We start from the raw sequence: 16,992 nt of genomic DNA on the forward strand, positions 1-16,992 counted from the left end.
TGTGGCTGAAATTCCGAAGACGTTACCCCACTGGGCCCGACTCCGCCAGTGGAGCCCCAGCGTCATGCAGTGGATTTTGCAGAGGCCGGGGAGGACTTCTGTTCCTGGGAACTAGCTGTGTTGTGCAGCTTCTTTCCTCTGCCCCTACCACTGGCAAGAAAGGACGCACCTCGGACTTTGTTTCTTTGTGAACGAAAGGACTGCATTTAATAATGCGGTGCTCTCTTAGGCTGTGAGGAAACATAAGGCAAAAAATTTGACTTTCCAGCTGTAGCTATGGAGACCAGGTCCGAGAGACCTTCCCCGAACAATTCCTCACCCCTGTAAGGTAAAACCTCCATATGCCTTTTTGAGTCGGCATCACCTGTCCATTGCCGAGTCCACAGGGCCCTTCTGGCAGAAATCAACATAGCGTCTTTAATATGCCCCAGGGTCAATAATACAGTATCCTTATCTAGGGTATCAAATTCCTCAGATAAGGTATCCGTCCATGCCGCTACAGCACTACACACCCAGGCCGATGCAATTGCCGGTCTTAGTAAGGTACCCGAATGTGTATAAATGGACTTCAGGGCAACCTCCTGTTTGCGATCAGCAGCATCTTTGAGGGTATCCGTATCCTGGGATGGCAGGGCTACCTTTTTGGATGAGCGTGTTAAAGCTTTGTCCACCCTAGGGGAGGATTCTCACCGTAACCTATCCGTTGGTGGGAAAGGATACGCCATAAGAATCAGTTTGGAAATCTGCAGTTTTTTATCTGGAGATTCCCAAGCCTTTTCACATAACTCATTCAGTTCGTGAGAGGGGGAAAAGTTACCTCAGGCTTCTTTCCCCTATACATATAAACCCTTGTGTCAGGGACAGGGGTTTCCTCTGTGATGTGCCAAACATCCTTTATTGCTATAATCATATATCAAAGGGATTTAGCCAATTTTGGCTGTAACTTTGCATCATCGTAATCGACACTGGAGTCAGAATCCATGTCGGTATCTGTGTCAACAATTTGGGATAGTGGGTGCTTATGAGACCCTGACGGTCCCTGCGACATAGGGTCTCAACCCGTGCCTGATACTGACTGTCCCAAGGCTTCAGCCTAATCTAATCTTTTGTGCAAAGAGTTAACACTAGCATTTAAAACCTTCCACATATCCATCCAATCAGGTGTCGGCGCCGTCGGCGGAGACACCACATTCATTTGCTCCAGCTCCTCTCCCACATAGCCTTCCTCATCAGACATGTCGACACAAGCGTACCGACACACCACACACACAGTGAATGTCCTTTCTGAAGACAGTTCCCCCACAAGGCCCTTTGGAGAGACAGAGAGTATGCCAGCACTCACCCCAGCGCTATATAACCCAGGAATAACACAGTAACTTAATGTTAACCCAGTAGCTGCTGTATGTAGTTTTTGCGCCTAATTATGTGCCCCCCTCTCTTTTCAACCCTCTTCTACCGTGCATCAGCAGGGGAGAACCCGGGGAGCTTCCTCTCAGCGGTGCTGTGGAGAAAAAATGGCGCTGGTGAGTGCTGAGGGAGAAGCCCCGCCCCCCTAGGCAGCGGGCTTCTGTCCCGCTTAAACAGTAATTTTGGCGGGGGCGCATACATATATACAGTGCCCAGCTGTATATGTGTTCTTTTTGCCAATATGAGGTCCCAAATGCTGCCCAGGGCGCCCCCCTGCGCCCTGCACCCTTACAGTGACCGGAGTATGTGAGGTGTGTGGAGCAATGGCGCACAGCTGCAGTGCTGTGCGTTATCTCAATGAAGATCATGAAGTCTTCTGCCGCCTGTGAAGTCTTCTTTTCTTCTCATACTCACCCGGCTTCTGTCTTCCGGCTCTGCGAGGGGGACGGCGGCGCGGCTCTGGGACGGACGGCGAGGGTGAGATCCTGCGTACAAATCCCTCTGGAGCTAATGGTGTCCAGTAGCCTAAGAAGCAGGACCTATCTTCAGAGAGTAGGGCCGCTTCTCTCCCCTCAGTCCCACGATGCAGAGAGTCTGTTGCCAGCAGAGCTCCCTGAAAATAAAAAACCTAACAAAATACTTTCTATCAGCAAACTCAGGAGAGCTCACTGAAAAGCACCCAGCTCCTCTGGGCACAGTATCAAACTGAGGTCTGGAGGAGGGGCATAGAGGGAGGAGCCAGTGCACACCAGGAACTAAATTCTTTCTTAAAGTGCCCATGTCTCCTGCGGAGCCCGTCTATCCCCATGGTCCTTACGGAGTCCCCAGCATCCTCTAGGATGTTAGAGAAAAGTAAAAGTTTGATTTAGGATTGTTTAGTTTGTTCCATTACTTTTGGTCCCTTAAAAAGTGGGAGGCACATATAGAAACCATTATAATTCCTACACCGTTCACTTGATTTGATGTAAATACCCCCAAATGAAAGCGGAAAGTCTGCAGTTAACGCACATCTTGTTTGTTTCTTTTCAAATCTACTGTGAAGGTGTATAGAGCCCAAAATATGAGAATTGTGTCAATGTCCCAATATTTATGGACCTGATTGTTTATTGCATAAAGCATAGGAGATAGGCTTGACCCTTGAGGAACATTGCATGACAGTGAAAATTATACTCCAGAAGATTTAAATGGTTCCGTACTTGGGTAATGTCTAATATGTTCAACAAGAGCGGATTTATATCTCTCACAGCATGAAAATGGCTTCTCCCCTGTGAACTCGCTGATGTTTAACAAGAGCTGATTTCCTTGTAAAACATTTCCTACACTCAGAACAGGAATATAGCTTCTTACCTGTGTGACTTCTCTGATGACTAAAAAAATGTGATTTATATGCAAAACATTTCCCACACTCAGAACAGGAATACGGCTTCTCACCTGTGTGACTTCTCTGATGTCTAACAAGATTTGCTTTCAATGAAAAACATTTCCTACACTCAGAACACGGAAATGGCTTCTCACCTGTGTGACTACTCCGATGTACAACAAGAGCTTGTTTCTGAGCAAAACATTTCCCACACTCAGAACACGGAAATGGCTTCTCACCTGTGTGACTTCTCTGATGTATAACAAGATCTGATTTCTGTGCAAAACATTTCCCACACTCAGAACAGGAATACGGCTTCTCACCTGTGTGACTTCTCTGATGTTTAACAAGATTTGATTTATATGTAAAACGTTTCCCACACTCAGAACAGGAATTCGGCTTTTCACCTGTGTGACTTCTCTGATGTCTAACAAGATTTGATTTTGATGCAAAACATTTCCCACACTCAGAACAGGAATTCGGGTTCTCACCTGTGTGACTTCTCTGATGTTTAGCAAGTTCTGATTTAGATGCAAAACATTTCCCACACTCAGAACAGGAATACGGTTTCTCACCTGTGTGACTTCTGTGATGTGTAACAAGATCTGATTTCCGTGCAAAACATTTCCTACACTCAGAACAGGAATACGGCTTCTCACCTGTGTGACTTCTTTGATGTGTAACAAGTTTTGATTTATATGTAAAACGTTTTCCACACTCAAAACAGAAAAATGGCCATTCACCTGTGTGAGCATGCTGATGAACAACAACATGTGATTTGTATGCAAAACATTTCCTACACTCAGGACAGGAATACGGCTTCTCACCTGTGTGACTTCTCTGATGTCTAACAAGATTTGATTTATATGTAAAACATTTCCCACACTCAGAACATAGAAATGGCCTCTCACCTGCCTTAGCTGGCTGATGAGTAATAAGGTTTGTGTTCTGTGTAAAACATTTGGCATCTGTAGAACAGAGGAACACTGTATCTACTTTCAGAGCTGTAATAGATGCACCAATATCAGAGTGATCAGGAGAACATTTCCCAGGATCAGGGGGATCAGCTGATAGAGCTGGATGTATAATTGGAGTAATGGGGTTATCTCCTGGAGAATCCTGTATACTGTCATTATCTTTTATGTCACAATCCGGGGATAACATTAGATGTCCTTCTGAGATATTCCTGCTTGTGTATCCATCTGCTTGAAATAAAATACATTAATATATAAAATGAGCAGACAAGACCAAGGATGTTACAGGATACAATATATAATTCTATAACTGCCATTTTTTTTTACCTGTAATCATTGCTTTTATGTCTATTACAAAACACAAAAAGATAGGATGCTTAGACTGGATTTTATTCAACACTTAACGCTAATGTGGGATTACTAGAGGTGACACAGACGTTCATGAGGGATTACTAGAGGTGACACAGACGTTCACGTGGGATTACTAGAAGTGACAGACGCTCACGTGGGATTACTAGAAGTGACAGACGCTCACGTGGGATTACTAGAAGTGACGTGGACGCTGATGTGGGATTACTAGAGGGGACACGGATGCTCATGTGGGATTACTAGAGGTGACACGGACGCTCATGTGGGATTACTAGAGGTGACATGGACGCTCATGTGGGATTACTAGAGGTGACACGGACGCTCATGTGGGATTACTAGAGGTGACACGGACGCTCATGTGGGATTACTAGAGGTGACACGGACGCTCATGTGGGATTACTAGAGGTGACACGGAAGCTCATGTGGGATTACCATGGATGCTCAGGTGGGATTACTAGAGGTGACATGGACGTTCATGTGGGATTAGAGGTGACATGGGTTTTGCAATAATGAAAGATTAAAACACCAAAGAAGAGACAGTGCTGTCCTGTTCGGCGCACTAATAAATAATATATAACCTTTATTAAGTACAGTAAAGTATGTAATATAAATCAGTGATATATTAAACGCAAAGTTAATTGTATAAAGAGCTGAATAAAGTAATAAAAAACCATTGGGTTTTAATTGGGTGTTAATTGATACAATGCAGGTAATCTGGGGGGGGGGGGGCTGCAGGCGTAAATTTATTGGTCAATACATGAACTAAATATCCACTGTTTATTATTGTTAGTTAATATAGTGAGTGCAGAGCCCCTGTGATTTTATTTAAACAATGTGGTCACATACTGTGTTGCACCCCAAATCCAGGAACGGTGAGTGCTGTGGATTAGTATATTATATCTATCTCACTGGGGCTCTGCACTCACTATAATAACTAACAATAATCAGTAGTGGAGTTTTAGTTCACCTATTGACCAATGCATTTAAGCCTGCAGCCCCCGACAAGGGACCCCACTATACTGCAGGCTCTGCTCTATTGCTCAAAATAATTACCAGAAAAACAGCTATCACATTAGTGTTACACTTTAGGTATGCTGCTACCTGGTCTAAAGCTCACAGCAACTTACCTTATATAGGTGAGACCGTTACCTACACACCTAATGTAAAGCACCCAGGAGAACAGCGGACACAATCTATAATTAACTTAAATCAGAGTGCATGAGAGAAGGTGACCACAAAAAGATTAATGAAAAACTAATCTAATAAACAAAAAGAATATACAGCGGGGCAAACAAGTATTTGGACAGCCACCGATTGTGCAAGTTGACCCACTTAAAAATATGAGATAGGTCTGTAATTTCCATCATAGGTAAACTTCACCTGTGAGAGACAGAATCTGGAAATCAAATTGTATGATTGTTACACTATTTATTTGTTTATTCTTGTGGAAAATAAATATTTGGACAATCAAAAACTTGTACTCAATACTTTATAATATAACCTTGGTGGTTGGCAATTACAGAGGTCAAACGTTTCCTGTAGTTCTTGACCAGGTTTGCACACACTGTAGCAGGTATTTTAACCCACTCTTCCATGAAGATCTTCTCTAGATCTGTCATGTTTTGGGGCTGTCACCGGGCAACATGGACTTTCAACTCCCTCCACAGATTTTCTATTGGGTTGAGGTCTTGAGACTGGCTAGGCCACTCCAGGATCTTTAAATTCTTCTTACGAAGCCACTCCTTAGTTGCCCGGGCGGTGTGTTTGGGGTGATTGTTATGCTATAAGACCCAGCCACGTTCCATCTTCAATGTGTCACAACTGAGGGTTTTAGCTGACAGGAGGAAGCCTCAGTTGTAGGGGCTGAGAGGAACTTATACCGGGGATGTTTAATCAGACCCCCTGGACATGTAAGTGTTAAAAAGGAAACCCGAAGGTGTGACCATGACAACCAGGTAAAAGTAAATTAAAAGTTTATTGACAAACTCCGTGTAACAACAGACAGCAAATAATAAAAATGGCAATGATAAATAATATGATTCCTGGAGCACTCTGACCATGAAATGGTTTCACAGGACACTGGTAGGTTAAGAACAGTTGTTAAAGTCCTTAGATGGAATAACCTTACCAGGCCTGGCTGTAGTAGTGAAGATATCCAAGGAACATGCCAGTAGATGGAACAGATGAAGCTGGTAACTTGAATCAGCTGTTGTAATTGCTGGATAGAACCAGCCAGGTGGTAAGACACGGAGTGGATGCGGAATGGAATCAGCCAGATGATAAAGTCACTGAATGAATGCTGGGTGGAACCAGCCAGGTGATGAAACACGGAGTGAATATAATAAGATGCTAGGGAGCGTGGAAACAGAGGAGTTGAAGGATGATTACCGGTGGTAGTGGATACTGCTGGAAGCAGATGAAATAGCTGGAAGCTGGAAACTGGATCAGCCACGGAGGACTGCAGAGTCAGGCTGCACCGCAGGATGGTAGGCAGGTGCGGGTCTCTTTAGTGGATGCTGGAGACAGGAGCTGGAACCTGGAAACACAACCACAGGATAGAGACTGGAACAAGGTATGACAAACAAAGCACTGACGATCTCCTGGCCCAGGCACAGGATACTTATACCTGTAGCAATGCAGGTATTGGCTGGGCAATTATGCAGATTTCCAGAGGCAGTGGATTGGAGGAACTGAGACATGTGATTGGATCCAACATGGCTGCGCCCATGTTAGAACTTGGAGGTAAAGCTAGTTTGGAAACCATGTGGAAACATAGCAGTAATGGTGGCGCCGGCCGCAGAGGACAAGAGACGCCAGACTGACAAATGTATGCTGAGACTCGTGGATGACAGCGGAGGCCGCGGCAGACATGAAGCACCACTCTGACAACCTGCAACTATAACACAGAAGCGGCGGCGGAGGCCGCGGAGGACGGGAGACGCCATGCAGGATTTAAACATGGTGGCGCTGTGACAGCAGGGATATGCAGCACGTAGAGACAGATGGGATCCGACCTTGGAACGCTGAGCCAGCCTCAGGAGACATCTGAAAGGCAAGTAATGGCGTCCAGATACCCGGATCGTGACACAATGCTCTTATTGAGGGAAGGAGGTTTTTACCTAAAATCTCACGAAACATGGCCCTATTCATCCTCTCCTTAATACGGATCAGTCGTCCTGTCCTCTTTGCATTAAAGCAGCCCCAAAGCATGATGTTTCCAACCCCATGCTTCACAGTGGGTATGGTGTTCTTGGGATGCCATTCATCATTCTTCTCACTCCAAACACGGCGAGTGGCGTTTATACAAAAAAGTTTGATTTGACTCTCATCTGACCACATTACATTCTCCTGTGGATCATCCAGATGGTCACTGGCAAACTTTAGACGGGCCTCGACATGTGCTGGCTTAAGCAGGGGGACCTTTTTCGGGCGCTGCAGGATTTCAATCCATGACAACGTAGTGTGTTACTAATGATAATCTTTGTGACTGTGGTCCCAGCTCTCTTGAGGTCATTGACCAGGTCCCCCCCGTGTAGTTCTGGGCTGATTCGTCACCATTCTCAAGATCATTGATAGCCCATGAGGTGAGATCTTGCATGGAGCCCCAGGTCAAGGGAGATTGTCAGTGATCTTGTATTTCTTCCATTTTTTAATAATTGCACCAACAGTTGATCTCTTCTCACCAAGCTGCTTGCCTATTGTCGAGTAGCTCATCCCAGCCTTGGGCAGCTCTATAATTTTGTCCCTGATGTCCTTAGACAGCTCTCTGGTCTTGGCCATGGTGGAAAGGTAGCAGTCTGACTGTTTGAGGGTGTGGACAGGTGTCTTTTATACAGATAACCAGTTCAAACTGGTGCCATTAATACAGGTAACGAGTGGAGGATAGAAGAGCTTCTTAAAGAAGAGGTAACAGGTCTGTGAGAGCCAGAAATCTTGCTGCTTGGTAGGTGTCCAAATTTTTATTTTCCACAAGAATATACAAGTAAATTGTTTAAAAATCATAATGTGATTTCCTGTTTGTTTTATTTTTCAGATTCTGTCTCTCACAGTTGAAGTGTACCTATGATGGAAATTACACACCTCTCTCATCTTTTTAAGTGGGTCAACACACACACATACATACATACATACATACATACTGGCTATGAATGGCCCGGCACTCCTCTGCGCCAAGAAGTGTAATTGCTGCGGTGCCTTCCGAGTGGCTGTAAGTCACAATATGTAGCGTGGATATGCGGCGGCACTCAAACAGACTCCTTGATATGAATAATCAGGTCATTTATTAGACCACTGCAACCGACATGTTTCGGGGCGGATCCCCGTCCTCAGGGTCAAACAGCAAGTTTATATATACATACATACATACATATATATATATACACACACACACACACACACACACACACACACATACATACACACACCTCTATGTAACCTCTAGAGCTGCACAGACCAGGAGATAGACATTTATGTATGTAGTAAGGCTACCGGGAGACCTTAAATTGAGTAATATTGGATCTGGCCATTACATTCCCTAAAGTCATAACCTCAGAACTGCACAGGGCAGGGACTATTATCCACAAGTAATTAGGAATTTGTTCATCAGGAACAAATCCACAATTACCGTTTAAAGTTGACACAATTATTTGAAGTCTACACAATTGATATTTGAAGATAACAAGACTTATGGTCGACTTACCATGGTTAACTCTTTCTTTGAGGTCCACAGGATCCACAGTCCTTGCATTGGGGTGTAGGTGGTAGGAGTTGACAGGGCACCACACAGTTAAGCTTTTAGCTCCCATGATGCACCGGTCCTCCTCCTCATATACCCCGCCTCTGGCCTAGGGAAGCCAGTTTTGTTAACAAGCCAAAAGGCAGAAGCAGGATTTCAGGAGAAAAGGAAGACCTGAACATACAAGACACACACTATCCTGCAGAGTAGAGAAAATCAAAAAAGGGGAAAAAAATAAGAATTTACTTACAGATAATTCTATTTCTCGTAGTCCGTAGTGGATACTGGGAACTCCGTAAGGACCATGGGGAATAGCGGCTCCGCAGGAGACTGGGCACAAAAAAAAAGCTTTAGGACTACCTGGTGTGCACTGGCTCCTCCCCCTATGACCCTCCTCCAAGCCTCAGTTCGGATACTGTGCCCGGACGAGCTGACACAATAAGGAAGGATTTTGAATCCCGGGTAAGACTCATACCAGCCACACCAATCACACCGTACAACTTGTGATATGAAACCCAGATAACAGCATGATAACAGAGGAGCCTCTGAATAGATGGCTCACAACAAGAACCCGATTAGTTAACAATAACTATGTACAATTATTGCAGACAATCCGCACTTGGGATGGGCGCCCAGCATCCACTACGGACTACGAGAAATAGAATTATCGGTGAGTAAATTCTTATTTTCTCTGACGTCCTAGTGGATGCTGGGAACTCCGTAAGGACCATGGGGATTATACCAAAGCTCCCAAACGGGCGGGAGAGTGCGGATGACTCTGCAGCACCGAATGAGAGAACTCCAGGTCCTCCTCAGCCAGGGTATCAAATTTGTAGAATTTTGCAAACGTGTTTGCCCCTGACCAAGTAGCAGCTCGGCAAAGTTGTAAAGCCGAGACCCCTCGGGCAGCAGCCCAGGATGAGCCCACCTTCCTTGTGGAGTGGGCTTTTACAGATTTTGGCTGTGGCAGGCCTGCCACAGAATGCGCAAGCTGAATTGTATTACAAATCCAGCGAGCAATAGTCTGCTTAGAAGCAGGAGCACCCAGCTTGTTGGGTGCGTACAGGATAAACAGCGAGTCAGATTTTCTGACTTCAGCCGTCCTGGAAATATAAATTTTCAGGGCCCTGACAATGTCTAGCAACTTGGAGTCCTCCAAGTCCCTAGTAGCCGCAGGCACCACAATAGGCTGGTTCAGGTGAAACGCTGACACCACCTTAGGGAGAAACTGAGGACGAGTCCTCAATTCCGCCCTGTCCAAATGGAAAATCAGATAAGGGCTTTTACAGGATAAAGCCGCCAATTACGACACGCGCCTGGCCGAAGCCAGGGCCAACAGCATGACCACTTTCCACGTGAGATATTTCAAATCCAGAGATTTAAGTGGTTCAAACCAATGTGATTTTAGGAACCCCAAAACTACATTCAGATCCCAAGGTGCCACTGGAGGCACAAAAGGAAGCTGTATATGCAGCACCCCCTTGCCAAATGTCTGAACTTCAGGAACTGAAGCCAGTTCTTTCTGGAAGAAAATCGACAGGGCCGAAATCTGAACCTTAATGGATCCCAATTTGAGGCCCATAGACACTCCTGTTTGCAGGAAATGCAGGAATCGACCCAGTTGAAATTCCTCCGTCGGGGCCTTCCTGGCCTCGCACCACGCAACATATTTCCGCCAAATGCGGTGATAATGCTGTGCGGTTACATCCTTTCTGGCATTTATCAAAGTAGGGATGACTTCTTCTGGAATGCCTTTTTCCTTCAGGATCCGGCGTTCAACCGCCATGCCGTCAAACGCAGCCACGGTAAGTCTTGAAACAGACAGGGTCCCTGCTGGAGCAGGTCCCTTCTTAGAGGTAGAGGCCACGGGTCCTCTGTGAGCATCTCTTGAAGTTCCGGGTACCAAGTTCTTCTTGGCCAATCCGGAGCCACGAGTATAGTTCTTACTCCTCTCCGTCTTATAATTCTCAGTACCTTGGGTATGAGCGGCAGAGGAGGGAACACATAAACCGACTGGTACACCCACGGCGTTACCAGAGCGTCCACAGCTATCGCCTGAGGGTCCCTTGACCTGGCGCAATAACTTTTTAGTTTTTTTGTTGAGGCGGGACGCCATCATGTCCACCTTTGGTTTTTCCCAACGGCTTACAATCATGTGGAAAACCTCCGGGTGAAGTCCCCACTCCCCCGGGTGGAGGTCGTGTCTGCTGAGGAAGTCTGCTTCCCAGTTGTCCACACCCGGAATAAACACTGCTGACAGTGCTATCACATGATTTTCCGCCCATCAGAGAATCCTTGCAGCTTCTGCCATTGCCCCCCTGCTTCTTGTGCCGCCCTGCCTGTTTACGTGGGCGACCGCCGTGATGTTGTCCGACTGGATCAACACCGGCTGGTCCTGAAGCAGAGGTCTCGCTTGGCTTAGGGCATTGTAAATGGCCCTTAGCTCCAGGATATTTATGTGAAGTGAGGTCTCCAGGTTTGACCACACTCCCTGGAAATTTCTTCCCTGTGTGACTGCTCCCCAGCCTCGAAGGCTGGCATCCGTGGTCACCAGGACACAGTCCTGAATGCCGAATCTGCGGCCCTCTAGAAGATGAGCACTCTGCAACCACCACAGGAGAGACACCCTTGTCCTTGGTGACAGGGTTATCCTCTGATGCATCTGAAGATGCGATCCGGACCATTTGTCCAGCAGGTCCCACTGGAAAGTTCTTGCGTGGAATCTGCCGAATGGAATTGCTTCGTAAGAAGCCACCATTTTTCCCAGGACCCTTGTGCATTGATGCACCGATACTTGACCTGGTTTTAGGAGGTTTCTGACTAGATCGGATAACTCCCTGGCTTTCTCCTCCGGGAGAAATACCTTTTTCTGGACTGTGTCCAGAATCATCCCTAGGAACAGAAGACGTGTCGTCGGGATCAGCTGCGATTTTGGAATATTGAGAATCCAACCGTGCTGTCGTAACACTTCTTGAGATAGTGCTACCCCGACTACCAACTGTTCCCTGGATCTCGCCCTTATCAGGAGATCGTCCAAGTACGGGATAATTAAAACTCCCTTCCTTCGAAGGAGTATCATCATTTCGGCCATTACCTTGGTAAAGACCCGCGGTGCCGTGGACAATCCAAACGGCAGCGTTTGGAACTGATAGTGGCAGTTCTGTACCACAAACCTGAGGTACCCTTGGTGAGAAGGGTAAATTGGGACATGCAGGTAAGCATCCTTGATGTCCAGAGACACCATATAATCCCCTTCCTCCAGGCTCGAGATAACCGCTCTGAGTGACTCCATCTTGAATTTGAACTTCTTTATGCAAGTGTTCAATGACTTTAGATTTAAAATGGGTCTCACTGAGCCGTCTGGCTTCGGTACCACAAACATTGTGGAATAATACCCCTTTCCTTGTTGCAGGAGGGGTACCTTGATTATCACCTGCTGGGAATACAGCTTGTGAATAGCTTCTAAGACCGCCTCCCTGTCGGAAGGAGTCGTCGGTAAGGCAGACTTTAGGAAACGGAGAGGGGGAGACGTCTCGAACTCCAAATTGTACCCCTGAGATACCACCTGAAGGATCCAGGGATCTACTTGTGAGCGAGCCCACTGTGCGCTGAAATTCTTGAGACGGGCCCCCACCGTCCCTGAGTCCGCCTGCAGAGCCCCACCGTCATGCTGAGGACTTAGCGGAAGCGGGGGAGGACTTCTGTTCCTGGGAACTAGCTGTTTGCTGCAGCCTTTTTCCTCTCCCTCTGCCACGGGGCAGAAAGGAGGAGCCTTTTGCCCGCTTGCCCTTATGGGGCCGAAAGGACTGCGCATGATAATACAATGTCTTCTTTTGCTGAGAGGCAACCTGGGGTAAAAACGTGGATTTCCCAGCAGTTGCCGTGGAAACCAGGTCCGACAGACCTACCCCAAATAACTCCTCCCCTTTATAAGGCAATACTTCCATATGTCTTTTAGAATCGGCATCACCTGACCACTGCCGAGTCCATAACCCCCTTCTGGCGGAAATGGACATAGCACTTACTCGTGATGCCAGTCGGCAAATATCCCTCTGTGCATCACGCATGTATAAAAATGCATCTTTTAAATGCTCTACAGTCAGTAATATACTGTCCCTATCCAGGGTATCAATATTGTCTGTCAGGGAGTCTGACCAAGCCACCCCAGCACTGCACATCCAGGCTGAGGCGATTGCTGGTAGCAGTAGAACACCAGTGTGTGTGTATATACACTTCAGGATAGTCTCCTGCTTTCTATCAGCAGGATCCTTAAGGGCGGCCGTATCCGGAGACGGTAGTGCCACCTGTTTGGACAAGCGTGTGAGCACTTTATCCACCCTAGGGGGTGTTTCGCAATGTGCCCTATCCTCTGGCGGGAAAGGGTACATTGCCAATAACTTCCTAGGAATTATTTGTTTTTTATCGGGAGAAACCCACGCATCATCACACACTTCATTTAATTCCTCAGATGCAGGAAAAACTACAGGTAGTTTTTTCTCACCAAACATAATACCCTTTTTAGTGGTACCTGTGGTATTATCAGAAATGTGTAAAACATTTTTCATTGCCTCAATCATGTAACGTGGGGCCCTACTGGAAGTTACATTTGTCTCCTCGTCGTCGACACTGGAGTCAGTATCCGTGTCGACGTCTGTATCTGCCATCTGAGGTAGCGGACGTTTTAGAGTCCCTGATGGCCTTTGAGACGCCTGGACAGGCACAAGCTGAGTAGCCGGCTGTCTCATGTCATCAACTGTCTTTTTTAAAGAGCTGACACTGTCACGTAATTCCTTCCATAAGCTCATCCACTCAGATGTCGACTCCCTAGGGGGTGACATCACTATTACAGGCAATTGCTCCGCCTCCACATCATTTTCCTCCTCATACATGTCGACACAACGTACCGACACACAGCAGACACACAGGGAATGCTCTGATAGAGGACAGGACCCCACTAGCCCTTTGGGGAGACAGAGGGAGAGTATGCCAGCACACACCAGAGCGCTATATATATATATATATATATATATATATATATACACAGGGATATCACTATATAGAGTGTTTTTCCCCTTATAGCTGCTGTTATCTGTAATACTGCGCCTAATTAGTGCCCCCCCTCTCTTTTTTACCCTTTTCTGTAGTGCAGGACTGCAGGGGAGTCAGGGAGACGTCCTTCCAGCGGAGCTGTGAGGGAAAATGGCGCCAGTGTGCGGAGGATAGCTCCGCCCCCTTTTCGGCGCTCTTTTCTCCCGCTTTTTATGAGAATCTGGCAGGGGTTAATGTACATCCATATAGCCCTGGGGGTTATATGTGATGTATATTTGCCAGTCAAGGTGTTAATATTGCTGCTCAGGGCGCCCCCCCCAGCGCCATGCACCCATCAGTGATCGGAGTGTGAAGTGTGTATGATGAGCAATGGTGCACAGCTGCAGTGCTGTGCGCTACCTTGATGAAGACTGATGTCTTCTGCCGCCGATTTTCCGGACCTCTTCTTGCTTCTGGCTCTGTAAGGGGGGCCGGCGGCGCGGCTCTGGGACCGGACTCCGAGGCTGGGCCTGTGTTCGATCCCTCTGGAGCTAATGGTGTCCAGTAGCCTAAGAAGCCCAAGCTGGCAGGTTCGCTTCTTCTCCCCTTAGTCCCTCGATGCAGTGAGCCTGTTGCCAGCAGGTCTCACCGTAAAATAAAAAACCTAAAACTAACTTTTTTCTAAGAAGCTCAGGAGAGCCTCCTAGATTGCACCCTGCTCGGTCGGGCACAAAAATCTAACTGAGGCTTGGAGGAGGGTCATAGGGGGAGGAGCCAGTGCACACCAGGTAGTCCTAAAGCTTTCTTTTTGTGCCCAGCCTCCTGCGGAGCCGCTATTCCCCATGGTCCTTACGGAGTTCCCAGCATCCACTAGGACGTCAGAGAAATAGGATTTTAATTACCTACCGGGAAATCCTTTTCTCGTAGTCCGTAGAGGATACTAGGGTCCACATTAGTACCCTGGGGTACAGACGGGTCCACTAGGAGCCATGGGCACTTTAAGAAATTAATAGTGTGGCACTTTAAGAAATTAATAGCTCCTCCCTCTATGGCCCTCCTACCAGACTCAGTCTATAAAATGTGCCTGAGGAGACGAACATACTTCGAGAGAAGGATTTAACTGAACAGTGGTGAGATTCGAACCAGCACACACAACCAAGAGGAAAGCCATGCTAACCAAACTTGAACAGGAACAGCAACAGCTGATCCAACAACATTACTTAAGCAAGTAACAGTGCAGAAAAACGAAGCACCGGGCAGGCGCCCAGTATCCTCTACGGACTACGAAAAAATGATTTCATGGTAGGTAATTAAAATCCTATTTTCTTATGTCCTAGAGGATACTGGGGTCCATTTAGTACCATGGGGATTTACCAAAGCTCCGAAAATGGGTGGGAGAGTGCTGAAGTTCCTGCAGAACTAATTGACCAAACTAAAAGGTCCTTAGCGGCCAAAGTATCAAACTTGTAGAACTTAGCAAACGTATTCGACCCTGACCAAGTAGCCGCTCGGCAAAGCTGTAAAGCCGAGACACCCTGGGTAGCCGCCAAGCAAGAACCCACCGACCGAGTAGAGTGAGCCTGAACCGACAAGCCTGCCGTAGAATAAGCATGCTGGATAGTAAGCCTGATCCAGCAAGCAATAGACTGCTTTGAAGCAGGGCACCCAATTTTATTGAGATCATAGAAAACAAACAGTGAGTCAGATTTTCTGTGACAAGCCATCCACTTCACATACATTTTCAGAGCTCTCACAACATATAAGGACTTTGAAGAAGCAGAGGTGTCGGTAATCACCGGAACCACAATAGGTTGGTTGATGTGAAACGCAAACGCCACCTTAGGAAGGAATGGCTGACGAGTTCTGAGCTAAGTGTGATCCTCATGAAAAATCAAGTAGGGGCACTTGTGAGACAATGCCCACAGTTCCGACACGCGTCTGACCGAAGCCAGGGCCAACAGTGAAACTGTCTGCTGCCACATAAGAAATTTTACTTTCAGTGCCTGTAAAGGCTCAAACCAATCCGATTGGAGGAACTGCAACACCACGTTAAGATCCCAAGGTGCCGTAGGAGGCACAAAGGGTGGTTGGATGTGCAGAACACCCATCAAAAAGTCTGAAACTCAGAAAGAGACGCCAATTGCTTCTGGAAGAAAATAGACAAGGCCGGAATCTGGACTTTCAAGGAGCCCAAACGGAGGCCCACATCCACTCCTGCCTGCAGAAAAAGGAGAAACCGTCCCAGCTGAAATTCCATCACAGGAATTTTCCTGTTCTCACACCAAGAGACGTATTTCTTCCAAATACGGTGGTAATGTTTAGACGTTACCCCCTTTCTGGCTTGGATCAAGGTTGGAATAACCTTATCCGGAATCCATTTCCGGGCTAAAATTTGACGTTCAACATCCATGCTGTCAAATGTAGCAGCGGTAAGTCTTGATAGACGAACGGACCCTGTTGCAGAAGATCCTCTTGAAGAGGAAGAGGCCACGGGTCCTCCAGGAGCAACTCCCATAGATCCGCGTACCAGGCCCTTCTTGGACAGTCCAGAGCAATGAGAATTGCTTGAACTTTTTCCCTCTTTATTCTTTTGAGAATCCTTGGGATTAACGGGAGTGGTTTAAACATGTAGCCATCTGTTAGACCCCTGGAGTCACCAGAGTGTCCGCCGCCACTGCTTGCGAGTCTCTCGACCTGGAATAATATCGATTGAGCTTCTTGTTGAGACGAGAGGCCATCATGTCGATTTGGGGAAGTCCCCACCGACGTGCCAGAGACTCGAACACCTGCGGGTGAAGGCCCCATTCTCCTGGATGGAGGTCGTGTCTGCTGAGGAAGTCTGCTTCCCAGTTGTCCACTCCCGAAATGAAGATTGCCGACAAAGCCACCGCGTGTCTTTCTGCACAGAGGAGAATCCTTTTTACCTCCGAGATTGCAGCTCTGCCCTTCATTCCGCCTTGTCGGGTTATGTACGCTACTGCTGTCAAATTGTCCGACTGAACTTGTATGGTCTGATCTTGAAGAAGATGGGATGCTTGTAGAAGGGCGTTGTATTCGGCCCTGAGTTCCAGAATGTTGATCGGAAGAATAGATTCTTGACATGACCATTTTCCTTGGAA

General features: G+C 46.9%; 1 protein-coding gene across 1 annotated transcript in view; it reads right to left on the reverse strand.

The window, feature by feature from the left end:
- The window catches only part of LOC134984027 (zinc finger protein 850-like), a 586,502-nt gene that overhangs the window by 357,585 nt on the left and 211,925 nt on the right, over nucleotides 1–16,992 (reverse strand). The window contains exons 5-6 of the mRNA XM_063949670.1: nucleotides 7,794–7,911; nucleotides 2,755–3,972 (exon numbers count right to left, since the gene is read on the reverse strand). Coding sequence (XP_063805740.1) covers nucleotides 2,755–3,972; nucleotides 7,794–7,911 — 1,336 coding nt within the window. The remainder of the gene's footprint in view (nucleotides 1–2,754; nucleotides 3,973–7,793; nucleotides 7,912–16,992) is intronic.

Source organism: Pseudophryne corroboree (assembly GCF_028390025.1).
Source record: "Pseudophryne corroboree isolate aPseCor3 chromosome 3 unlocalized genomic scaffold, aPseCor3.hap2 SUPER_3_unloc_30, whole genome shotgun sequence".
Taxonomy (NCBI): Eukaryota; Metazoa; Chordata; class Amphibia; order Anura; family Myobatrachidae; genus Pseudophryne; species Pseudophryne corroboree.